Genomic DNA, 27,165 nt, shown 5'->3' with positions numbered 1-27,165 from the left:
GCACATTCTTTGTTGTCCATTTACTAGAAGTAGCCTAGATCTACAAACCTTGCTGTATTTTTGTGTAGTCAGTTAAGAGAAGGTGCACCGCCATCTTAATCCGACGAAAGTGATTTGACCGTAAACACGACTTTCCACCTCGTAAACACGAACTTCTCCAAGAGTCGCAGCAGGATTCAGATTTAATTTACCAGGTTATGAGATAATGGAGAGATGACTGACAGGACTGAGCGTCATTGACAAATGGCCTCTTATCTTGTAAAATGTGTGGCCTGTACCCAAAGACAGTAGGCCTATAAACGCCTGTACCGTGATCGCGAATTCGAGCGAGCATTCAAAAGTGATTTCAATACGATGTTATATCGGTATTGTGGCCGTAAGTTTATATAGCCTACCATGTGGAAATTTCCTCACCGTTTCCCATGCTGTATTTAACCACAATTTAGCCTATACATTTTCAAAAAAACAAACAAATTGTTATTAAAAAGCATTTTAATATTTATTATCAAAGCTTGGGCATCCATGCAAAATTTATTTTTTTCAGATTAAGCATAATAATAAATAAAAAAATATTTCAGTTCAAAACAAGATCATCTAAGATCTGTCTGAAGGTTATTGACTGATTGTCAGCCCGCAGAGAAAAATTAAAAATCAAATTTACCTGAAACTAAGAAGAAACCTGAGGGTTCATTTCACAGTGTAGTCAAGTGGTTAAAAGATATGGGGTCGGTTCAGATTTTCTAATGTTTTTAAAGACTCTTATGCTCACCAAGGCTGCATTTATTTAGTCAAAAATACGGTAAAACTGTAATATTATTACAACATTATGTTGTACAACATTAAAATAACAGTTTTCTGTTTAAATATATTTTAAAATGCAATTAATTCCTGTGAATCAAAGCTGAATATTCAGCATCATAACTTCAGCGTCACATGATCCTTCAGAAATCATTTTAATGTGATGATTTTTGACACATTTTCAGGATTCTTTGATGTATAGAAAGTTCAATAGAACGGCATTTATTTAAAACAGAAATCTTTTGAAACATTATAAATATAATCTTAGATCAATTTAATGCATCTTTGCTGAATAAAAGTATTAATTACTTTTAAAAAATCTTACTGGCCCCCAAATTGTGAGCGCTAATGTACATGAGTGTCTCTCGCCCTTTCTCATTGTCTACAGCCAAAAACAGTGTGCCACATTTCATAATAAATCCTATCATTTAACAATAGTATTCTCACTATCTCAGAAGTCGAGATGCTGAATAATGCAAAGTGTTGCTGTTTCAGTGTAGTAATGGTCATAATTAAACACATTCAGCATATGAAGTTCTTGTTATTGTGTCTTTGAAGACTGAGGCGATGGCTGTGATTATCCTTCAGTATGTCGGTTTGTTTACATACTCCTCCATTGTCTGTCACAAATAAACACAAAACACAATGTCTCTTAATTATCAATTGTAAGAATTCATAAATTCATTCATGATGTTATGATACTCATCTGTAATAACTTATTCGGTCAGGCAGACAAGATCACGTTGCGTAAAAACATCTGTGAAAATGTGATGAATCTCATCAAAAAGTGTGTGTGTGTGTGTGTGTGTGTGTGTGTGTGTGTGTGTGTGTGTGTATGAGCATGTGTCTGTGTGTGAATGAGTTTGAGTGTGTGCAGTGCGTGTGTGTGTGTGCGTGTGTGTGTGCGTGTGTGTGTGTGTGTGTGTGTGTGTGTGTGTGTGTGTGTGTGTGTGAATGAGTTTTTGTGGCATGAGTGCGTTTGTGTGTGTGTTTCTACATGTGTGTGTGTGTGCGCATGTCTGTGTGTCTACGTGTGTGTGTGTCTACGTGTGTGTGTGTGTGTGTGTGTGTGTGTGTGTGTGTGTGTGTGTGTGTGTGTGTGTGTGTGTGTGTGTGTGTGTGTGTGTGTGTGTGTGTGTGTGTGTGTGTGTGTGTCTACGTGTGTGTTTGTGCATGTCTGTGTGTGCGCATATCTGTGTGTCTACGTGTGTGTGTGTGTGTGTGTGTGTGTGTGTGCGCAGGTCTGTGTGTGTGTGTGTATGTGCAGGTCTGTGTGTCTGCGTGTGTGTGTGAATGAGTTTTTGCGTGTATGTGTCTGAGTGTGTGCCTGTGAGTGTGAGTGTGTGTGTGTCTACGTGTGTGTGCGTGTGTGTTTGTGCATGTCTGTGTGTCTGCGTGTGTGTGAATGAGTTTTTGCGTGTATGTGTGTGAGTGAGCGATCGAGCGAGTGTGTGTGTGTGTGTGTGTGTGTGTGTGTGTGTGTGTGTGTGTGTGTGTGTGTGTGTGTGTTTCACCTCCTGAAGAGAATCTGCCTCCTCCATTGATTTGGCCACAGACGCTTTAGATGTTTCCTGCACCTCTCCACCGATGACAAACTCATCCAGGATAAAGTAAGCCTTTTCAAAGTTAAAAATGAGGTCTAATTCACACACCTGCAACACACAAACATATAAACACCAAAAACCTCAATTCAAGATTCAGAAAACACATCAACATGAACGCTAGAGTACATGACCCAAACCTTACATTGCCAAAGTACTGGTCCAGCAGCTCGACGTATCTGTGCAGGAGCTCCAGTGTGATCAGCTCGTTGTCCTCTTCTTCCAGACCACAGCAGAAATACAGGCTGGCATACCTGCAGGTCAGAGGTCAGAGGTCAGAGTGCATACAGCACAAACTGACTACAATGTTTTTACATACAACAACACACAATCATAGGCTGATTCGTCAGTACTCTCTTAAAAACACACATTTCCCCGTGGCACTTTTATTCTCAAGAGCCATATTTGGCTGAATAGGGTTTCTTTATGGAATATTGCAGTAATTATTATAAATGATTTATGTGTGGGTCATTATTTTTTTTAATGCATGTGCCTAGTAATATTTAACCATAATATGAATATTATGAATTGCCGAGTAATATTTGAATTTGATTCCTTCCCTTCCTTTGCAGCAACTTCTTTTCTCTGATGACATGTTTATTGGCGCAAGGGCGGGGCAACCTGTCACTCAAATGAGATCGACCAATAGCAAACCACAACATCTAATCAATTCCTCAAGGGCAAAATCAAGCCCCGCCTTACACATGTCCTTGTTTGAGAAGCCGTTTCACTCGGATATACAACACAATAGGGAAGAAAAGACTATTGCAACTTCCGTTTAATGCCGATTTTAAAGGACTATCAAACATGTTTGCAACCTTTATTGTTCAGTGTCTACTTCTACTCTGCAAAGTTCCCTTCATGTAGTAAAGCAGAACTGGAACGACTCTGATGCATCATGTGCAAATGCAATGTTGACTGTGACATCGAAGTTCAGCAAATGCGCTGGATGTTTCATGTTAGTATCTTCAGACTGAAGAGCAGAAATACTAAACCTTAATCATGTGCAAAGATCTGAAACTCTGTTTGCCTGTAAACGCAGCGACGCTTTAGGGCTGATGGCTGATCATTAACTGGGCTCAAAGGTTGTGTTCAGTTATGGGAGAGAGAGAGAGCGAGTTGGAAAGTTACAGAAGGCATTGTAATGACGAAGAAAGAACATAAGATAAGAAGGTGACCTCTGACCTTCTGTAGACGATCTTCAGGTCCCGCCACTGCAGAAAGTTGCAGGCCTTCGGGGGGCGAGCCAGCACCATTTGCGTGACGTCCCGTATGATCTTCTTCTTGTCCCGATCGCTGAGAGCCGTGAACCATTTCTGCAGTCGTAGTTTCCCCTGACGGCTGAACAGCAGCAGAAAGCGCATCTACAGCGAACACACACACGTTCATTTCTCCGCATATGTCTGAAAGCTTCATTAAGCTGCTTTTGAAGATGTGAAAGCACAAAACACACACACACACACACACCTATAGGTAAAGCCACATGCTTTGTCATGGTCAGAATGTCAAATAACGCAGGACTATCACAGTTAATGTGTTACTAGGAGTAATAATTAGGGTAATGTGTGCTGACACACACACACACACACACACACACACACACACACACACACACACCTTTCCGATAGCATAGAAAAGCATTGAGCGTAAGACTCCTCGCTGAGACCCCAGTGGGAATCTGACATTTTAAGGCTGTTGCCAAGAGCCTGCATCCCTGTTAACACACGCACACACACACACACACACGCGTTGGGTTTCCATGTTTTATGGGGACTCTCCATAGTCATAATGATTTTTATATTGTACAAACTGTATATTCTCTCCCTTTACACTAACCCTACCCCTAAACCTACCCATCACACACACACACACACACACTATCCCTACCCCTAAACCAACCCATCACACACACACACATTTTGACATTTTCAAAAAACATAATTTAGTAAGATTTATAATGACATCTTTGTGGGGGCATTTTTTTATATTTTTTATTTTTAAATTTAAAAATGCATTGTTTACATCCATTATATATATATCATTATATTTTATAATGTATTTATTTAATAAAAATTATTATTACAATTTCTTGCCATGGAAGATATTGTAATTATAGTAGATATTAATTATTAGTAATTGTCTTTTTATAATATATATATATATATATATATATATATATATATATATATATATATATATATATATATATATATATATATTTCACTGCAGGACCATTTGAAAAGGCAAAAAGGTTATTCAAATGTGTGAAAAACTGAAATGGTGACCAGTTATATTTCATTTATAATTACAATAAATGATAATTAGTGCTTTCAAATCGATTAATTGCGATTAATCACATCTAACAAAAAGTTTGTGTGTGTATACATACATACATATATATATATGCGTATATTATATATTTACAAAAATATTTACAAACTTTTATCTTATTTGATAGCGGTAATGATAATGTAATAAACAATATTCATTAACATCTTTATAAACTAAAAACTTGATGCTGATAAATAAAAAATCAAGTCAAAAAGAAGGTTGAGCACGAACACTAACATAACAATGCCAAGGTCATGGGTTTGATTCTCAGGAAACTAATGTTTATACCTTATAATATAACTGCTTTTTAGACTAAAAATACACTATATGAATCATTTCACCTTTTATCCATACACACAGACATGCATTTCTCTCTGGGTGTTGAGCAATGTGAACATGAAACTGCAAACCAAGAAAAGAGTGATAAAGGCAACAAATGCACCTTTGTCTTCTTGGTACAAAAAGGAAATACAAATGTCCCTCTTATCAGCAAAAGAACAGTGTTTGTGTGCACTGTGCAGTAAAACACAACAAAGGTCCCAGACAAACAGCTCTACAGAAGGGAAAACACAAAGCTCTGCCTGACACTCTGACTCTTATCTGATAGTTTGATCTGTTTGTGATGCTAATGCGAGAACATGACAGCAACATTAATAACGAGACAATACATGATGATCAGCAGTTGCACATTGTGACCTCACCATCCTGAGACTTCAGAAGTCCTGATCGACCCTGTGTGGTTTGCAGCACGGGTTCATGTCTCTGTGTTATGGGCGCGTCCCCGCGACTCTCTCACCTCGCCCCGCTGTGTGTTTCTGTGTTCGTGCACGCGCACAGGTGTGCACCAATCACAGGCGCGCACGGCCAGAAGGGGGCGGGGCCGAGATCTGCGCGCGTCTGTATCTGATTAACACCTGCTGGTTTTACCTGGTCAGGTGTGGCGATGACATTACAGTCAATTACCCTGACATATTTTAAAATACGATTTGATAATAACGATTTAGGGTGTAACCTCATGTGTTCTAGCCAAACAAAAACAATATAATCTAAATATTATAAACAAAGCAGCAGCAGCGCTATGTGTTAAATTATAGGCAATATTAATAATATATAATGTTACGATCTTTGTTTTTCTAACTCTCTCTCTCTCACACACACACACACACACACACACACGTTACTGATATAATGTTAGAGCTCATTCTGAACAAATTTGCCTCAAGTAGGCTACCACTGCTGTCAATCAAATCTTTCATTAAATATTTGAGAATATTTTAAAATAATAATAATAATTTTGGGAACTAGTCCTAGATCAATAATGATCAAAACAGATTCCGATTAAACACACAGGGTCATTTAAAATATGGGCGAGACAGTTTACCTAAAAACCTTCAGGCCACAACAGGCTTACATAATTCACAAATACATAAAATAATGATTCTACAAAAACAATGCAATCTTTTATGGAGATCCGGAAATATGTGTCATAATAACAGTTATAACGGTGAAAATTAGATGTCAATGGTAAATTAGCTGAAATGGTCTTTTCACTTCTAATTTAGACGTTTACAGGCTTGTAACTTGTTAAATTACACGTAATGTATTTTGTCGCATGCGCAAAGGCCTGAAAGGGCTTTGAACGCCGGTAATTGATTGCAGTATTTTTTTATATACAATTATTATTAATAATAGGTCTTTAATTTAAATTGTACGACTATTATTAATAATATTGTGATATTGTCATTAAATATACGGTTTTATTCATCCATAAATGAATTCATTCATAGCTATTCATTCAGGCAGCTATTGAATCCATCAAACGGTCCACTACAGCAGGCACAAATGAATTGCTTTTACACATCTGACAGTCTGAAGCGTGTTGTGTCGTCCATCACCGGTAGAGGGCAGGCCGTGTGGAGCCCCGGTGAGTGAGTGGCGTGGGGCTCTACGTGCACTCATGTGACCCCGGGGCCGGTTAAAAGCACCGGGAGCCTCCACGCGCACAGCGGGCGACCTGAGCGACAGCGCGGGCGTGAGAATGTCTCTGTACCGGAACTCAGCATGGTTCCTCAAAGGACTCACCGAATTCACCAAGTAAGAGCTGCACTGCTTCAAAAATAACACTTTATAACAACATTAACAAACATAATTACACATAATGCTTCATGGATGCACATCTAATTATATAATATCATATAATTAATATAATATAATTATACATTTGTATACATTTTTTTAAAAGGGCTCATATCAAATTTACCATGATATTTAACATTTTATAATTAAAATGTTAAATATAACAAATGTTAAATATTGGGTCAGATTTCAGTCATTCTACAACTGTTTATCTCTCTTACCATGACGCATCAAGTTTTTTAATAGAATTTATTTAATGCAATTTTTATAATGAATTCTGTATTTATACATGTGTCCTCATTAGTAGGATTTTGATTAAAGATTATATGTACAAACAAAGTATAACAAACAACATTATTTTATTTTTTAATGAATTTAAATTTTTATTTTTATTTCAATTCCTCTAAATATTTCGAAATTTAAGATAGACGTCCAGCATTTGTCTGCAGGCCTACTTGGACTTTTACTCGCACGTAAAATGATGTAAATGCTGTAATTAAAACAATAGCTTTTATAAATGACATTTTTTTAACATCTAGAAAAAATATGGTGCACTCTTACAACAATTTTTTTAACATACTCTGCAAGCTCAAGTTTAACACATGAAATCGTTTTCTATGAAATCCAGTTTCAAAAATGATTATAGTTATAGTTTATCTTTCAGTGGCCTCTGCATCTGTTTTTTCCTCCTGTTACATTGTTACCCGGGTCGACCTCTCACGTCCCATAATGGGACACACATCACCCTTAACAGTGCACGCATTTACGGAGAAAAGCTTGTTTGCCCCCGGCACCTCCTCGCTCCTCTTCATCCCTCTTCTGGCCTGGCACGCGTGGACAAAGCCAGTCTTTGAGATGCTGATACCAGGAGCGGTGCTATCAGAGGACGCACTGACACTAGCTCTCATTAGCTAAGCCATGACGCAAGGCGGCACATTAGGACACTGCTTAATGCTTCTCAACTGGTTTCGCTTCAGGACATCATGATGCAAACAAAGACAGAACCTCAATTTCTATATCGTACAAAATGAAACAGAACTCACCACAGACAGCTGAGAAGCTCTGCTTTAAGATTATTCTCCCATTGGCATGTGCTCCACCTTAAAGAGGACCTATTATGCCTTTTTACATGTTCATCTTTCTGTAGTGTGTAATGTTGCTGTTTGAGCATTATAAAAAGCTCTGCAAAGTCTTTCCAGCTGGAGTTCTTCTCTATATCAGTGTCACTGTTTCTGAACTCCCTGAAACGCCTCCATTGTAGTCTTGAGTTTCTTCCGGGAACGAACATGTCACAATATTCCTCATTTAAATAATTCCTGCCCACAGGATATACATAATAAAGGGGCGTGGCCTGGTTGAGTTAGTTAGTAGTGTGTTGAAACCGACTATAAAAAGAAAATCCATCTCCACTTCCTTCCACTGCAGAAAAATAAAGCCAAAATATCCTAGAAATGGCCATTGACATCGCTCAGCGATTACGGGCCCGAGTCGTAGTTGTAATCCTGAGGTGGAGCCACAGTTATTTTTAGGTTTAGTTCACGGCATGTCATAATAACCGTCATTACAAGATTTCAACTTGTGTTCACATCCTGGTCCTTGTAGAGCTTGTAATTACAACTTGAGCGCCTACTTGTACCACCTGACCGCTGCAGGTTAATTTAGGCATTGATGTTGTTGCCTGTAGAAACAGTAGAACCTCACTGCAGTACACGAGATCCAGGGGGCGGAGTTGGATCCAGATCTAAGGGGTGGAGATTGGGTTAGGGGTGGGTTAGGGATCAGGGGATGGAGATTGGTAGGTTTAGGGGTGGGTTTAGGGATCAGGGGGTGGAGATGGGTAGGTTTAGGTATATGTAAGGTGGATTTCGTGTTCTGCAGTGAGGACCATCTCTGTAGAAACGCATAATTAAAAAAAAAGTCAAAAGAAAGTCATTTCACGAGTTCACACTTACAAATGATCAGAGAATAAATAGTTATGCGTATTTGGCGTGCTGTCCGGAGGGAGGACTCCGAGCTCGGAAATTGGGCCCGAACCCAGAGTACTCCCCCGTATCTCTTGGTTAGGAAGATAACCAGGCAAGTGTGAGGAGATGGGGTGGTGGAGGGATGCTGAAAACTGTCGAGGAATATGGGTGAGTCAACTGTGTGTATTTATAGGCCTTTAATCATGCTGATTGAGTGGACCTGTTGATTACTGATTGCCGACAGCTGGTTGGAATGACTTGATTATTTGATCATTAGAACGTGTTCCTCCAGAACCTTGTTAATAAAACATCATGTGTTGTCATCTCAAAATGATGGTAATTATGACATGGCGTGAACGCAGCAATATAGCATCAAATAACTAACTAAAACCAAACATACGTAAGCATGATGAGAACTATCTAAAATGACAGAAATCTTCTTCGGAAACAAAATTAAGTTTAAGTCACTTCTGTGTTGGATTCATTATTCAAGAGAGAGTCATCTCAAAAAGGAAGGTTGCCGCTTGGTCGAAACTTGTGGTTATGGTAAGGGCGTGGCTTTTCACAAACACACATAAAACGTTTGACCAATCACAACACACTGGTCCTCCAGCAAACCAATCAGAGCACATCGTGCTTTTCTGAAGGAGGGGCTTCATAGAGACAGGAACTAAACGGAGCGTTACTGACAGACTGGGAAGAGAGGAGCTGCAACAATGGAGAATATGGGGAAAATAATGTGTTTTTGAACTTTCAAACATGAAAACCTGTTCTAGTAGAGCCCAAAAATGAAATCAAGACTTTGTAAATGGGCATAATAGGTCCCCTTTGAAAAAATGTGTTGTCAAATAGTTCAAAGCATGAAGTAATTAGTTAACTGAACTGATCTAGCAGTGTTCACAGGTAACCCCCGTCACATTTCAAGACTAATTAAATGTGTGTCTCAGGGGGGCATTTCTGTCAGCATCTAAAAACTTTGTTGAGAAAGACCTGGAGGTGTCGATGGCAGGCCGATCCTTCATGATCACTGGAGCCAACAGTGGAATCGGGAAAGCAACCGCCATGGCCATCGCCAAGAAAGGTGCGTGTTGGGAAAAACAGCAGTAGTTACTTTTTTAGGGCCGGAGTGTAACCTATTGACCATCTTTTTCTTTAAGGTGGTACAATCCACATGGTCTGCAGGAACAAGGACAAGGCGGAAGAAGCCAGAGCGGAGATCGTCAAAGAGTCTGGAAACAAAGTATGAGTTTGTATTTGAATGACTGGGGGTTTTAGGTTGTGGTTTAGTAGGTAAAGGACACAGACGGCTGTAGAAAAGCTTCCACCAACGTGCCTTTTTGAGCAAGTAATTTAACCGCAGGTCATGAGGACCGAACCTGCAGTAAAATAAGAAAGCATCTGCATAATGAAGAATAGTGTGTAAATAAATAATTTAACATTTGTACACAAACTCAGTGAATCATTGAAATGACCCTCTTATTTATCTACACGCTGTCTGGAAACAGATTTACATCTCTATATCTGTTTGTAATGCAAGATGCTTTTATAAAGTGCATGACTTTTGGCCTCTGTGTCTGGTTGCAGGAAATCTATGTGCATCTTTTGGATCTGACCGAGACCAAAAAAGTGTGGGAGTTTGCGGAGTCTTTTAAGAAAAAGTACAAAACTCTCAACGTCCTGGTGAGGCAATCTCACATCTCTCTGCTCTAAAACTACACTATAGGGTCAAAAGTTTGGGGTCAGTATTTAAAAAAAAATTTTAATTAATACTTTTATTCAGCAATAGGGATGCACGATATATCGGCCACCATATCAGTATCGGACGATATATGTTCATTTTTAATGTTATCTTTATCGCCCCTCTAAGATAATTTGGCCGATATATTAAAGCCGATAAATAATGAATTATAAATAATTGAAATAAATTGATCAGAAGTGACAGTAAAGACATTTATAATGTTACAAAATATTTCTATTTCAAACAAATTCTGTTCTTTTTAACTTTACATTCATCAAAGAATCCTGTAAAATCATAGTTTCCACAAAAATATTAAGCAGCACAACTGTTTTCAACACTGATAATAATCAGAAATGTTTCTTGAGCAGCAAATCATCATATTAGAATGATTTCTGAAGGATCATGTGACACTGAAGACTGGAGTAATGATGCTGAAAATCCAGCTTTGATTATAAAATATATTCAAATAGAAAACAGCTATTTTAAATTGTAATAATATTGCACAATATTGCTGTATTTTATTACTGTTATAAACTGCATACCAACCCCAAACGTTTGAATGGTAGTGTAAATATAACATTACCAGCCAATGGAAGTAGTGATCATTTGATTGGTTGAGTGATTTGATTGTGACAGATCAATAACGCCGGCTGTATGATGACCAAGAGGGAGGTGAATGGAGAGGATTTGGAGAAAAGCTTCGCCAGCAACAGTCTAGGTAAAGATCTCTGACAGATCTGTCCTACTTCCTTTATAATATGTCTAACAGCTTACCAGACTGTTTTCCCCTGATCCCTGTGTTGTGTTGTTCAGCCGTGTACATCCTCATCAAGAGCCTCATTCCTCTGCTGGAGAAGAGCCCTGACCCCAGAGTGGTGAGTAAACCAGAGACTGAGAGCGGGAGACGGGGGTCAGACGGGTCACCATCTCTCTCCTCTCTTTCAGATCACAGTTTCATCCGGTGGGATGCTGGTGCAGAAACTGCGAACCGGAAACCTGCAGTCTCAGAGGGGCAGATATGACGGCACTATGGTGTACGCACAGAATAAGGTATATATATACACATACATAGTCAAAAGTAAAGCTTGTGTCCTTATACAGAAACACTATTTGTTATTTGCTAGTTTATTCTTTTATGTTATTGAGCTCATTGTTTGATTACTGTACTTACTTAAAGGGGACCTATTATGCAAAATTCACTTTTATAAGGTGTTTGAACACAGATGTGTCCATAGTGTGTGTTAATAAGCAGGCTGTAATGGTAAAAATCCACCCACTCAAAAAATCCCCAAAAATCATAAACTAATAAATTCTAAAAGTTGTAACTTCTTCCTGAGTCTCTCCATCAATGTAAGGCTGAAAACCACTACTGATCATTTATGACATTTTGACTGCGTGATGTTCTCCAGGTTTGTTGCTGCCGGAAGTCTCCGAAGCATGAGCTGTAAAGGCTCCGCCCTTTTCTGTAAAGGGGGCGGGGAACTGCGGCTCATTTGCATTTAAAGGGACACACGCAAAATGTTTTGTTTTTTCTCACACCCAATTAGGGGCAAATTTGACAAGCTATAATAAATGATCTGTGGGGTATTTTGAGCTAAAACTTCACAGACACATTCTGGGGACACCAGAGACTTGCAGTATTTCACATCTTGTGAAAAAAGGCATAATTGGACCCCTTTAAAGTATTTTTGATTATTTTCATGCATCCTATTCAATTCTTTAAAAAAGGTTAAGTTGGTCGTGTAAAATTATTGTAAAAATGATCCATGACTTTTCTGTTGCTCTGATTTAGTAGCTGTTTGTTACTCGAGTGACTCTATCAGACGTGACTTCAGTGTTTCCTTCATTGGTTGTGTTTCAGAGGCAGCAGGTGGTGATGACGGAGCAGTTTGCTAAAGCTCATCCCAGCATCCACTTCTCTGTAATGCACCCCGGATGGGTCGACACGCCAAGTAATTGCAAACGCACAATCATCATAAATTTAAATGACGGAACTATGCATGTATGATTACAGACGCAGTTTCCAGAGAATACATGGAATATTCTTGTTTAAAGTTGGCATGAAACGGAAGTTGCATAATTCAGCAGTTCAGTCTGAAGATACTAAAATGAAACATCTAGAGCATTTTCTAAGCTTTGACCTGCAGAGCAAACATTGCATTTGCACATGATGCATCAGTGTTGTGGCAATGGTAGCTGTCATAGATGAAGGGAAGTTTGCATAGCAGTGCACATTGAAAAATAGATTTGCAAACATGTTTGATAGCCCTTTAAAGTGGGCATGAAACGGAAGTTAGTCTTATTTAATAGTTAGTAGTCTTCCATATTGTGACATTTATCTGAGTGAAACGGCTTCTCGAACAAGAACAAATGTAGGGCGGGGCTTAATTTTGTCCATGGGGAATTGATTGGATGGTTGTGGTTTGCTATTGGTCGAACTCATGTAATTGAAAGGTTGCCCCGCCCCGTTGATTTTATGGTGACTTTAAACAATAAACTGCAAAAATGTACAAAAATGTCAAATTACATTTGGTAAATTATTTAAAATAGAGCACCTAAAGCATGCAGTTTCCATCACACTTATACATTTTAACCTGAAAGCTTGATGTTGAACAAACAAATTAATAGATGTTATTGTATTTATTCAGACTGATTTGTTGATGTCTAATGGATTTGTTCTCGCCTCTTGTTCTTTAGCCATAGCGAACGCGATGCCTGATTTCCACAGCTCTATGAAGGAGCGTTTGCGGACACCGGAGCAAGGGGCCGATACGGTCGTGTGGCTCGCTGTGTCCGAGGCGGCCGTCAAGAATCCCAGCGGGGGTTTTTATCAGGGTGAGCAAACACACACACACACACACACACACAGGCTGTGTTTCAAAACCTAGTGAGCCACCTTGCGGCCTACATAGGCAGCATGCTAACTGCAAATTAAATCTCATAAGTGACAGAAATCTCCACACAAACAGCACTGCTAATGTGAAGCACATGGGAGACACAACTGATTGCAATGGAGTTTGGCATTAACAGGTTGCTAAAGGAAAAAGCAATGATACTCTAAGTATTGCATTTTAAATTTGATTAATTACCTTTTGAATAGATATTTGTAGGTATTAAATTGCTCAGTTTATTGTACTTATATTAAGTCAACATTGCAACTTGTGAAGACAGAAGTCGCAGAATGCATTTTGAAAAGAAATTGTTGGCAGGATCAATTTTGTTTATAAATATGCTATTTTCTGTTACACTTTATTTTAAAGTTTCAGTGTTACACTGTAATTATAGATTTATGCACTGAGTAATAATAAATCACTACATGTACTTAGTATAGGTTATCATCATGTGTTACCATATTTTCACCAGAACTGAAAATTAAGTTCTGTGTAATTATAAACATTATTTTACTCAATATTTGTGCATTTTATGTATCTTTATACTTATTAGAGTATCGCTGTATTAGTATATCAACATGCTAAAACTCTGTTGGAATCAGTTTGGAGTTTATTCATGCTCTTTGTGTGGCACAACATTGCTGCCAGTGAAAGCGAGCTGCCGTCTCTCTCTCCATCAATAAGGCGCCCGTCTGTTTCAATATAAAACAAGTGAGCCTTTCAGGAGACAAAGAATGGATGAAAGACGCTGATGAAAGCAAGAAAAGCAGGAGTGGTACAGAGAAGATGAAGAGAATACAAAGATTGTACAAAGGAAGACTGGACAATGAAAGTGAACGAGAGAATGAGGATGAAAGAAGAAGGAAGGAGCGAGAGAGATGAAGAAAGGGAAAGCGAGTTGGCGGAGCTCCAGTGCAGCTGTAGTGGGCAGAGCTTCGGTACCAGACACGACCGGAGTGACTCAAGACGACCTTTTGAAACAGGGAAACCAAACAGACGATAACAGAGAGCGCTCACGTCTTCACCGCCTGAGTTACTCAAGCACTACTCAGTCTTTTAATACAAGACACTATAGTTGATAGAGTCAAAATTAAAGAGGCCATATTATGGCTTTTCACAAAGTCTTGATTTTATTTTTGGGCTCTCCAAGAATAGGTTTTCAGGCTTGAATGTTCATAATTTTCTCATATTTTCCATTGTTGCAGCTCCTCTCTTCCCAGTCTGTCAGTAACGTTCTGTTTAGTTCCTGTCTCTGTGAAGCCCCTCCTTCAGAAAAGCACACTGTGCTCTGATTGGTCGGCTGGATCAGCGTGTTGGGATTGGTCAAGCGCTTCGAGTGTGTTTGGGAAATGTCCCGCCCCTTACCATAACCTCGAGTTTCAACACATTACAAACTAACTCAATCAGGCCCCGCCCCTTTATTCTCCGTATGAATTATTTAAATGAGGAATGTTGTGTTCGTTCCCGGAAGAAACTCAGAACTACAATGGAGGCGTTTCAGGGAGTTCAGAAACAGTCAGTGCGTTTCCATTACAGATTTGCGCAAAACTTTTGAGATTTTTTTCTAAATGTCGACAAAAAACGATTGCGAAATGACGGCGTTTCCATTAACCAATGTTATGCGACTAAAGCGTAACTTTTTCCTCTCACGACGGATGTTGGTAGGTGTATATCCCAGCCACTGCACTGCCCATTATTATTAATGGCAGGAGACGTATGCGTGTTATCCAAGCATTGATGGTAAGGAAAGACCCTTATACTTGGAACGGTTGATGTTTCTGGGCGTTTCTCCTTCATTTCTGCTTCGAGGTCTTGATTGTGGCATTTCTTTGAGGTTTAGAATCCAGTATTCCTGTAATTCTCTTGTCTTTTATGAATTTAATAAAGAACTCTGTCTCGTAGTCTGTCCAAACATACCGCGTCGTCTACATCAGCTGACCTGTAAATGCGCAAGAACTGTTTCCATTGCAGTTTTGCGCAATTTTTTCTTCCGAATTGCCTGAAAAATCACCTCATGCGAGTGTAATACACTTTTTTTGCAATAAATGGGAGTTTTTGCGAAGTTGACGTGTTTCCATTGGGTGTATTTTCAATTCGCAATTTCAATTTGCACAATTTGAAGGGCAATGGAAATGTGGCTACTGACACTGATATAGAGAATCTATATTTAGGTTTGATGGACCAATGCGAGTGAACAATTGCAAAACCAGATTGGTGAACCACTATATTTCTAGAATTCATGTGTCATTTATTTATGGTACATAGTCATATAAAGTTACCTAGCGACTGTAGCTTCTGCAAATACTCACTTCTGTGGCATTTCCATGGTAATGACGACTTCCTCGGTTGGTGCATCTTGCTTCAGGGTAGCATATATTCAGAGAGGATTATCATCATTTAACAACTTCAGATTCTGAATGGAATTCTCTCAACTCTATGTACATATTGATTGTTCAGCCAATAGGAGTCTTTTCTCCAGATGAATATGTTTTAAACATCCTAATGTCTTTGTGTGTGTTTTTATATGCATTAGATCGGCAGATGGTGTCGGCTCATCTTCCCCTGGCCTGGACACACAGTTCACAGCTGGAAGATCAGAAATTCATGAGCGTCATGGAGGATCTGGCCAAGGGCTTCCAGCCTCACTAAATACACTCGCATTTAACAACTGCAACACAAATAAATGTAGAACACTAACACTGTAACTGTTTAGACACATTATTCTCACTCGTAAAAGCAGTGTGAATGTACTTACAGAACCTCACAATAACTTTTAGCTGTAGATTAAAATGTCCTCCTGAGCTCTGAAAGACTGTTTTGCTCAATAAATGCTTAAATACGTTTAAGTCTTTTACCACAATGACTACTTCCTGTTTCTTCCTGTTCTACTTCCTTGTACATTTCAATTCTCTCCTATCATTGGTCACGGCAGACGCAGGATTCGTTCTTTTCCGACAGCTTGTTCTGACACCATGTGATCAATCTCAGCCAATCGCAGTGCGTTCTCACTGTGTCGGTGACTCCAACGAATCAGGTCAATCAGGTGGGAACCCGTTCTGACCGGAGTCACCCCAGCTGTCAATCACTCACTCACGGCCAATCACCTGGTGAAGCACAGGAAACTGTGGGAAAGGACATTTCCTGCTTTTGGGGGCCTGTGATTGGACGTTTCTTTGGTTTGAGTGTGTCACCTGATTTTCCAGAGAATGAGGAAGTGATGTGTAGTTTTTATTTTTATTTGTTCTGACAATAATGTATGATTACATTCCTACATATATAGACTGTGTTATTAACCATTTAATTATGACATGACTGTAACTTCACTCGTTTTCATCAAACATTAATAAATATCTGTGAAGGTGTGATGGTGTATGTGGGAAAGCGAATGCATATTTTTTTCATCCCATCTCATGTCTTTTCCATCACTTTTAGGAGTTCAGTAGGATTCACCCAAGAAACTTAAAAATAAAAAATAAAAAATTTTAACATGCAATTCAAACGACTAGGAAAAACTATATACCTTGCATGTGAGATACAACTTAGAACTTTATTGTAATATTTCGTTCAATCTCTGGGCAGAAACTACCAGTCAGCATTAAGACTTGTGTCAGTTTTCATATTAGCGGCAAGAGATTTTCGTATGAAAAATACATATGTTTGAGCGTTCCAGCACAGAAGCTCAACTTTGTACACATAGAGAGAATAATACTTAAGTACTACTGAAGTAAAGCAAGTCTTAGAAAAAAGAACATAGAAAAACAGGTCTCAAAGTCATTAAGAGTTATTTACAGTTTTAGAGTTCGATCATTAGAAGCGTGGTGAAATTTACAGTGTTTTCAATGTCTGAAGATAAAGAAAACAAGTTTTTCAATTTTACAAGGTGGTTAAACTGAACTGTGATTTCTGCAAAACGGCGTGACTCTGAAGTGTCAGTTTCAGTAAAATAGATGTTAAAGAGATAGTGTACCCCAAAATGTATTATTTCTGTCAACATTTACTCACCCTCAAGTTGTTCCAAACTTGTATGAATTTCTGTCTAATTTTGAAGATATTTTGAAGAATATGGTTAGTTAACCATGGAAAAAGGTTAAAAAGAAGAAAAAAAACAAGAAAAAAAAAACACTGGAAGTTAATGGGACTCATCAACCGTCTGGTTACCACCATTCTTCAATATCTTCTGTGTTCAGCAGAAGAAAGAAATTCATACAGTTTTGGAACAACCTGAGGGTGAGTAAATGATGATAGACATTTAATTTTTAGGTGAACTATCCCTTTAAGAGCACAATAAGAACAATATTATAAACGAAAATGAAAGATGAGATGAGAAATTACAATCGTCGCCAGTATGTATCCAATCAAATGACACAAACATGTCGTACAACACACAACATCTGCTTTCTGTCTCTTCATTCTGTCTCATCTTGGATTTATGATACATGAGGCAAATATTAGGACAAATAAGTTTATGAACGGGAATGAGATTATTTACAAAGCGCGGCATGTGACGTAGGCCAAATCAAAACGAGCGGTGTGAAGCTATAGCGCGAGTTACAAAGGCACAAATCAGCCATTTAATGCAAACACTCGCACAAACGCCGTTTGTACCCTCAGATCATGAACACACACAGACTGTGCAATCCAGGGCAAGGAACAGAGAACTCGTCAAGACAATGAACGACCTAGATAACGACTGAGGGAAACTCCAGACGCGATCTGATCAAGATATCGAAACGCTGGTCAGTTATGATGTTTGTAAACAGGTTATAGTTCTATCTTCTCATTGGCCAGTGTAACATTAGTGAGCTGTATGTAAGTTTAAATCATCTAGAAGCTGACTGCAGTGGCACAGCTCGAGTCTGAAGCCCAATACTTAAAGAAATAGTGTACCCAAAAATGACAATTCTGTCATCATTTACTCACGCCGCTTCAAAGCCGTATTATTTTCTTACTTCGGTGGAACATAAAACATTTTTTTTTATTCCAAGTAGCTCTGTGTCAGGGACTGAAATGCTAAAAATCTCACGTCTCTCAGATCTCATTTGCATATCTATTCGCTAGCGCGAAATAATACCACTGGTTGTCTCGTTACTACAGAGTCCATTAAAGGGACACGGTAATAATAAAAAAATTATATGAGATAGGAGGAAAAATTATGTCAATGTTTTTTTGCGTTCTCTTTCCATCGAGAAACTCTGCGTTCGCTCACAAAACTTGTGAGGTCTTTACAAGCCAACACAAAGGGGGTTTTTTTCGAGGGAACGCAAATGCATTGACATATTTTTTCCCATCACCATGTCCCATTAGGATTAGGGGCTCTGTACGTACGCAAATGCAAAATGTCAACTTAAAATATGCAAACAATGACATTTTAACCACTACTATGAAGAAAAACAAGTACATTTTTGGGGAATATAGCGCACTTAATACACGGCATAGGTCGTAAAAGACTAATTTTATTGTTAATTTTTGGTTTTGGAATCTATCATTAGGTTTCAGAAGAGTTGTTATATAGTGCACACGTCGTATGGACTCATTTTACGATTTTTGGAGCCCAAGTTCTCATTCACTTCTATTGTATGGAAAGAACAGCGTCAACATTCTGCTAAACGTCTAATTTTCCGTTCCACAGAAGAAAGTGAACAAATGTTGACAAATTTAAATTTTTGAGTTAACCATCACTTTAATTTGTCCCTAAACCACAGAGAAACAATGAGTAATGCTATAAATAGTGTTTAACAGAAGAACTCTACAAATATTGTGTACTAACTTAATGTGTTTAGTCAAAAAATGTTTCATGGATTTTATATGCTACATTTAATTATCCTCACCTACCTGACCTGAACCCGTCTGTCTCTGAGTTTGAGCTTTATTGGGTTTACAGTGACACTTTTTGGGGGAGGGGGATGGGGAGCAAGTTTGTATGAGAATGTATGCAAGTGGTGGTTACTATAGCCAGTAGTGGCACTCAAATTCAAAAAGTGAAAGAAAGATAAACAAGACAGATGGATAAATAAACAGGATGTTGGATGAAAATAATGCTTCCTGTTTTTTAGAATGGTACTTACGGATAGAGGGACACACACACACAGAGAGAGAGAGCGCAAATATTGTGCTTTTAGAAGTACCTTGAGTTCATGTTCTCTCAAATCCAGGCCATCATACCTCATAAGAGTCATGAATGCCTCCGATTCAGAAAATCAAGGACCATCCCAATAACACACACATATTGACATACACGGTATTGAACTGTCCGTTTTGCGCAGACTCCACAGCTGAAGGACGAGAGAGTTAGACAGGTAGGTGAGTGTTTCCATGATCCACGACAGATATCTGTTGTTGGAGTGTGGGCGGAGCCTTCAGAAACAACCAATCAGCGGGGAGAGAATCCCGCCGCTACACTGCTGCCCACCACCTGCGTCATGTCCCAGATCTGTGGACAGACCAATCAAATGATTAGCAGGGAGGACCAATCAGAGGGCAGGAGAAGACTTCATTCATCAAACACAATCGGAACAAATTTGAGTAAATTGGATGTAAAACCATTCACACGTAACATGAACAAATGGATTTATGAACAAATTCTATAATGTACTAGCTGTGTTATTTTAGTATTTTTTATATACAATTATAGTATTTATTAATTTTTTGAATTAGCTATTTTTTATATGTTCGGTTTAGTATTAGTTTAAGTTTTAGTCATTTTGTTATGTACTTTTGTGTAGTACTTCAATTTAAACAGTTATTTCAGTTATTTGCCAAAGAAACATTTCTAATTTTCATTCAATTTCATTAAATTATATTAGGACTGTCAAATCGATTAATCGCATCTAACATAAAGATTTGTGTTGATATATATATATACTTAACATTATATATGTTAACAAAATGTAACATTTTGAAATAGAATACAGTAGCGATCAAAATAGAGTAAATCACGTTTCGAAAGTATCTTGATTCTTCAAATAATGATTATATCAATTACATCATTACACCAGATGGTGGAAAACTAAAACACTAGAATGAAAGAGATCAGGCATGAGTGTATGACCTTAACAACTCGATCAGTCCCACATGTGACCATCAGTCCTCGGCTCGGGTCCATGTCCATGTGAGAGATGTTGTGTTTCCCTTCATGAAACGTAGCCAGAGGAGTCCGACTGCAATGCGCAAATGTAAACACACAAGAATAAGAACCAAACAGAAAAGCAAAGAGAACAGAAAGACGACAAACTTAAAATAAAACGACTCACTCTTCCTCTTTTATCGTGTCGTAGCAGTCGTCACACATGCGCACCTGGAACTCAAAGCCCATGATGGGGTACGTAGAGCGTTTAGAACTACACTTCCCACAAATGGCCTTGCCACACTTCCTGCAGTGATGCTGAGGACAGGAAATGACACGGCATTAGCATTAACACAACTTAGAGAGTGCAGATGAATAACAGGCTAAAAGGGATGGTTCACCCAAAAATGAAAATTAGCCCATGATTTACTCACCCTCAAGTCTTCCTAGGTGTATATGACTTTCTTCTTTTAGACAAATACAATCAGTTTTATAAAAAAAAATCCTGGCTCTTCCAAGCTTTATAATGGGAGTGAATTGCCGTTTCTGTTTTGAAGTCCATAAAAGTGCATCTATCCATGATAAAAGAACTCCACACTGCTCCGGGGGGTTAATAAAGGCCTTCTAAAAGCCTCTTCGAAGCGAAGAACAGCGAAGCGATGAGTTTGTGTGAGGAAAATATTTCATATTTAACATGTTACAAAGTAAAATTCTAGCTTGTGATGGATAGATGCACTTTTATGGACTTCAAAACAGAAACGGCAATTCACTCCCATTATAAAGCTTGGAAGAGCCAGGATTTTTTTTTTATATAACTCTGATTGTATTTGTCTGAAAGAAGAAAGTCATATACACCTAGGATGACTTGAGGGTGAGTAAATCATGGGCTAATTTTCATTTATTTATTTTTCATTGGGTGAACTATCCCTTTAAAAGCAAAAGATTTGATATAGCGGCGGTACCTGTCGGAGCCCCAGGGTCTTAGTGTCCCACATCTGCTTTATATTCCAAAAAAACGGCTGTTCGCATTTCTGACAGGAATCACTCTCCAGCCACTGTGGAGCCTGAAAAGAGAGAGTTAGAGAGAGAGAGAGAGAGAGAGAGAGAGAGAGAGAGATGACATTCTGAGTCTGAACCGCTTTCAGGTCACCATAGAGATGAATGTGACTTTAATGACTGACGCAGGGGTTGCCATGACGACACCCAGAAAACTTCGTCACTGCTCCATTATTAGACATTTGGCGATGGATTCATTCAAGAATATGTTCTGATATGCGTGTTCGTGTCCAGTGTGTGATTGAGCTTGTACTACACTGCCCAGCCAAGAGAAGTTGCTGTTTGGATTTAAATAGGCAAATGCTTAACAGTCTATGATTGGATCATTATTGCAGTGATTATGTTTCTAGCATGTTATGCGTTTGGCAACAGTTCTTCTAACCCTTATTGATAGTGTGTGTAGCTTTTCATTTCTTAAACAACCATGTAGGAAGACACCCTGGTAAACCAGAGTTCTCTCGAGAGCACAAGTTGAATTTGCTCAGCGAGTTACTCTGGCGTCGAGTAATGAAGCTCATTAAATATGCCCCTCGATCTGAGCTGCACCAATCACATCGGGTTATCTGATATAGGCGGGCCAGAGGCGAGCTAAACAGATGACGGCAGCGCTGTGACGTCGAAGTCATTAGTAAACATTGCAAGATGCCTATGGATGAACACCAGTTGTTTAAAACGGCTTTGGCCGCTACAATGAACGAGTTAGACTTGGCTTTTTCCTAAAAGAGGAACAGAAGACACCGCTCGAATCATTCCTTTGCAAGAAGGACATTTTTGCTGTTTTGCCGACCGGAAGAGTCTAATCTACTAGTTAGCTCCCCTGGTAGCTAAGCGTATGGGGTTTATTGTTGTGATTGGTCGTAGTGTAATCCAATTGCGTGCTGTGAGATTTTCAAATGCATGCTTGGTGCCGCCCCTCGAGCTGGCCGATTTTCATTGACCGACACCAGACCATTAATCTTTTAGATTTAGGTCTGGATTTCCAGGCTATTAGGAAGACACATCATGACCATATTCCAGGATGACAACTTCAAGATTCATCAGGATCAAACTGTGAAAGAATGTTTAAGAGAGGAATGAAGAATCAGTTTCACACATGAATCGGCTCCTCTGAGTCCATTGACAATACAAGATCTTGACCAAAAATGTATGCACCTAATGATGTATACATCTCTACATTTATTTCCATCAAGAGGTGCATACATTTTTGGTCAAGATCTTGTTCTTTCACAGTTTGATCCTGATGAATCTTGACATTGTCATCCTGGAATATGGCCATGATGTGTCTTCCAACATGGTTGTTTAAGAAATGAAAAGCTACACACTTTATCAATTAGTGTTAGAAGAACTGCTGCCAAACATATAACATGCTAGAAACATAATCACTGCAATAATGATCCAATCATAGACTTTATATTTTTGGCCGGGCATATTAATAAAACAGATCGTTCCCGTCCAGGACGCTAATTGGTCAATACAGCGTTCCAGCCATGCTAAAACACAGAGGTGGACAGTAACAAAGTACATTTACTTGAGTACTGTACTTACATACACTTTTTGAGTAACTGTACTTTACTTGAGTATTATTTTTTCTGAATACATTTTACTTTAACTTCACTTCATTTGAAAGACAAATATCGTACTTTAAGTCAAGTCAAGTCAAGTCAAGTTTATTTGTATAGCGCTTTTCACAATACAGATTGTATCAAAGCAGCTTCACAGTATTAAATTAAAATAATACAACAAAGTTTGTTTCAAGAGGAATTTATTGATTGATAAAATTAAATTAAATATCCCCAAAATATCCCCAACTGAGCAAGCCAAAGGCAACAGTGGCAAGGAACCGAAAAACTCCATCAAGTGACCTAATGGTGTCCTAAAACTCCATCAGGTGACCTAATGGAGAAAAAAAACCTTGGGAGAACCCAGGCTCAGTCGGGGGCCAGTTCTCCTCTGGCATTTATGAGCTAGAGGCCGGATTGTAGTTTGAACTGTAAGATTATATGAATGCCTGGCTGAAGAGATGCGACTTTAATCTAGTTTTAAACTGGGAGAGCGAGTCTGAGCAACGAACAGTATCAGGAAGACTATTCCAGAGTTTTGGAGCCAAATGTGAAAATGCTCTCCCTCCTTTGGTGGTTCTGGATATCCTAGGTATGACCAAAAGCCTTGAATTTAGTGATCTTAAAGAGCGCGATGGATTATAGGGTGATAGAAGATCCGTTAAATAGACTGGAGCTAAGCCGTTTAGGGCTTTATAAGTCAGTAGCAATACCTTATAATTAATACGGAGCTTTATAGGTAACCAATGCAGTGATGATAAAATCGGTGTTATATGATCATATTTTCTTGATCTCGTAAGAACTCTAGCGACGGCATTTTGGACTAACTGTAGCTTGTTTATTGAGGATGCAGGACAACCAGCTAATAAAGCATTACAGTAATCCAGTCTCGAGGTCATGAATGCATGAACTAACTTTTCTGCATCAGAAACTGATAGCATATTACGTAGCTTAGCAATGTTTCTAAGGTGGAAAAAGGCTGTTTTTGTGACATATGAAATATGATTTTCAAAAGACAGGTTTAACTCCACTACATTTCTGTCAAGGTCCTCGAGTAGAGAGTAGTAACGTCAGTCAGGGGATGATTTGTTGGAAATGAAAGTCAGGTTGATGTTAGAACCCGAATGATGTTGGTTTCTGACATCAACATGATTTTCATTTTCAGCCACAATACGTCTGTCCAACGTTGGAGAATAACGTCAATCTTACGCTGGATTCTGACATCAATCTGATTTTCATTTTCAACGTTGGGTTTGGTCTTCTAAATGCAAATTATGTCATTGTTTTGGAGCACACTATCTTATAGATAACAGTAAGGCTAACATATTCAATACTAAGAGCCAAATAAGTTTAAATAGGGCACTATTTGAGGGAACAGCCATTTGGGTGTCCGAAACCATTGTGGACGTTATTGAGTGACTTATTCAATCTCACATTCAATCCCACTACTGGAACTGTGTTCTAGAAATACATGTGACAATGCATTGACATTTACTTTTTACTCTTGATACCCAAGTACTTTGAAAAACGAATACTTATGTACTTTTACTTCAGTAAAAATCACTCTTTACAACTTTTACTTGTAACAGAGTAATATTTGACCAGTTGTATCTGTACTTTCACTCAAGTAAGGAAGTTGTGTACTTTGTCCACCTCTGCTAAAACATGAAAGAGTAACATATACGTCCATATATCATGTCAACTACTGTATAAGTACCTCTTCTCGAGTTGTGTCCATGTTCCACACTGTCATTCCTCCATCAGCAGAGCAGGACACCAACTGACGGGTCAAACGCAGATACCTCAACGCCTGGACCTTCTCACTGAGACACAGACAGACACAGAATGACTGACTGGACCAGACAACTGACTATTCCCATTACACTCGAGTTCAAATGTTAGGGGTCGGATTAGATTTTTTATAGTTGTTGAAAGAAGTCTCTTCTCCTCACCAAGGCTGCATTTATTCGATCACATTACAGTAAAAACAGTCTTAAATAACATCTTTGATAAACAGAAAGTTCTGAATTAAAAAATTTTGAAACATTATTAATGTATTTAATGTCACTTTTGATCAATTTAACGCGCACTTGCTAAATAAAAGTATTAATTTCTTTTTAAAAAAAATAAAAAAAACTTCTGTAATGCTCTGTGGTCTCTTTAATCTCACATAATAAAATTCAAACAATCTCAAATTGATCTTTCATGTTCATTTACTGACTTATAATTAAATATGTATTAAATGTACAGGTAATAAATGTAGTCAGAAGGTTATTACAACAAAAACCCCACAAAGGTCTAGTTTCACCCTAAAGTGATTTATTTTGTGAAAAGGAATCTACGTTCTCTTACACCACACTTTTAGAAGAAAGCTCCTGCTCATATATTGTTAATGTAAGTCATGAAAATCATTCACTTTCAGTATTTTTTTTAAAGAAATGGAACTGAAAATAGAGAAATACTTATATTTCTCAATAGTTCTCAATTTTGGTTTCTTATGCAATTCACAGCCTAGTAGCACTTATAGCAATGTTTCATTAAGTCTATTACTGTCAAGTGTGTGTGTGTGTGTGTGTGTGTGTGTGTGTGTGTGGTTCTTGTATGATTTATGAGGACACATATGTCAAATGACATGGGTATTACAACGTAAATATGGTTTATGGGGACATTTCCTGTGTCCTTGTAGACCAAATGGCTTTAAAAAAAACAAAAAAACATACTAAACTCTGTTTTTTGAGATAAAAAAATTATTTAAGAAAGTTTTGTGTGATGGGTAGGTTTTGGGGTAGGGTTAGTGTGTGTGTGTGCGTGTGAGACGGGTAGGTTTAGGGGTCGGGTTAGTGTGTGTGTGTGTGTGTGTGTGTGTGTGTGTGTGTGTGTGTGTGTGTGTGTGTGTGTGTGTGTGTGTGTGTGTGTGTGTGTGTGTGTGTGTGTGTGTGTGTGTGTGTGTGTGTGTGTGTGTGTGATGGGTAGGTTTAGGGGTAGGGTTAGTGTGTGTGTTGGGTAGGTTTAGGGGTCGTGTTATTGTGTGTGCGTGTGTGTGTGTGATGGGTAGGTTTAGGGGTCGGGTTAGTGTGTGTGTGTGTGTGTGTGTGTGTGTGTGTGTGTGTGTGTGTGTGTGTGTGTGATGGGTAGGTTTAGGGGTAGGGTTAGTGTGTGTGTTGGGTAGGTTTAGGGGTCGTGTTATTGTGTGTGCGTGTGTGTGTGTGATGGGTAGGTTTAGGGGTCGGGTTATTGTGTGTGCGTGATGGGTAGGTTTAGGGGTAGGGTTAGTGTGTGTGTGTGATGGGTAGGTTTAGGGGTAAGGTTAGTGTAAGGGGAGAGAATATACAGTTGTTACAGTATAAATACCATTATGTCTATGGAGAGTCCACGTAAATCACATACGTGTGTGTGTGTGTGTGTGTGTGTGTGTGTGTGTGTGTGTGTGTGTGTGTGTGTGTGTGTGTCTCACTGGTGTCCCTGCAGTAGTAATGTGCGTCCCTGTCTGCCACCGATGTCCCACATGATCACACTGTGATCAGAAGCTCCGGAAAACAGCCACCTCTGAACTGGATCCCAATATAACACAGCAACACCACCTACAGACAGACAGACAGACAGACGGAGAGTGTTAAAGGAAAAGCTCAGGTGTGAAATCAGTTCTTTCACAAAACTGTGAGACCAGTTAACTTACGAAAGACACTCAGATGTGTGTATATAAGTTGAGAAAAAGCAAGCTATAGTTCAGAGACAAAACTGTCCTCAAAAGTGAGCTAAATCTGACTAAATTTCCCTTTTCGCTCTAAACTGCTTAATGTGGACTATTGAGGCCCTGATATACTTCCAGCGAAATCGAAGAACGAACTGATGTGATGTCATTTCAAATAAATCAGGCCAAAAATGAAGGAGTTTGTTTCAGGGGATTTCAAAACAGCTTGCCAAAGTGAATTTTCCAGAGAAGTTCGCTCTGGCTGGTGAACACCTCTGAACTACCATTGGCACATCATGGCGATGATGTAATAGGTGGGTGTGGCTCTGAGGCTCCG

At 38.8% G+C, this 27,165-nt stretch overlaps 2 protein-coding genes across 5 annotated transcripts in view; one reads left to right on the top strand and one right to left on the bottom strand.

The window, feature by feature from the left end:
• Positions 1–474: 474 nt before the first annotated feature.
• wdfy1 (WD repeat and FYVE domain containing 1) overlaps positions 475–27,165 on the bottom strand; it is a 37,485-nt gene continuing 10,794 nt past the window's right edge. The window contains exons 7-15 of one of the 4 annotated variants that reach the window (XM_082180125.1): positions 26,592–26,718; positions 24,855–24,960; positions 21,485–21,586; positions 20,710–20,840; positions 20,508–20,616; positions 3,585–3,763; positions 2,545–2,653; positions 2,313–2,450; positions 475–1,418 (exon numbers count right to left, since the gene is read on the bottom strand). In XM_082180125.1, the coding sequence (XP_082036251.1) occupies positions 1,383–1,418; positions 2,313–2,450; positions 2,545–2,653; positions 3,585–3,763; positions 20,508–20,616; positions 20,710–20,840; positions 21,485–21,586; positions 24,855–24,960; positions 26,592–26,718 (1,037 nt within the window). In that variant the 3' untranslated portion in view covers positions 475–1,382. Of the gene's footprint in view, positions 1,419–2,312; positions 2,451–2,544; positions 2,654–3,584; positions 3,764–3,866; positions 3,922–5,431; positions 5,589–16,987; positions 19,890–20,507; positions 20,617–20,709; positions 20,841–21,484; positions 21,587–24,854; positions 24,961–26,591; positions 26,719–27,165 lie in introns of those variants that run through there. The other 3 variants (XM_082180122.1, XM_082180123.1, XM_082180124.1) reach the window with 3 other exon arrangements.
• Positions 6,684–16,319, top strand: dhrs12la (dehydrogenase/reductase 12-like a). The gene is made up of 10 exons (XM_082180252.1): positions 6,684–6,824; positions 9,778–9,911; positions 9,988–10,070; positions 10,415–10,510; positions 11,205–11,286; positions 11,382–11,443; positions 11,514–11,618; positions 12,430–12,520; positions 13,266–13,403; positions 15,993–16,319. Exons 1-10 carry the CDS (start codon positions 6,769–6,771, stop codon positions 16,106–16,108), a joined length of 963 nt encoding a protein of 320 aa, XP_082036378.1. The 5' UTR covers positions 6,684–6,768; the 3' UTR covers positions 16,109–16,319.

Source organism: Leuciscus leuciscus (assembly GCF_965113295.1).
Source record: "Leuciscus leuciscus genome assembly, chromosome: 9".
In the NCBI taxonomy this organism is placed as follows: domain Eukaryota; kingdom Metazoa; phylum Chordata; class Actinopteri; order Cypriniformes; family Leuciscidae; genus Leuciscus; species Leuciscus leuciscus.
The sequence above is the reverse complement of the archived record's forward strand: the minus strand, read 5'-3'. Positions and strand labels throughout refer to the sequence as shown.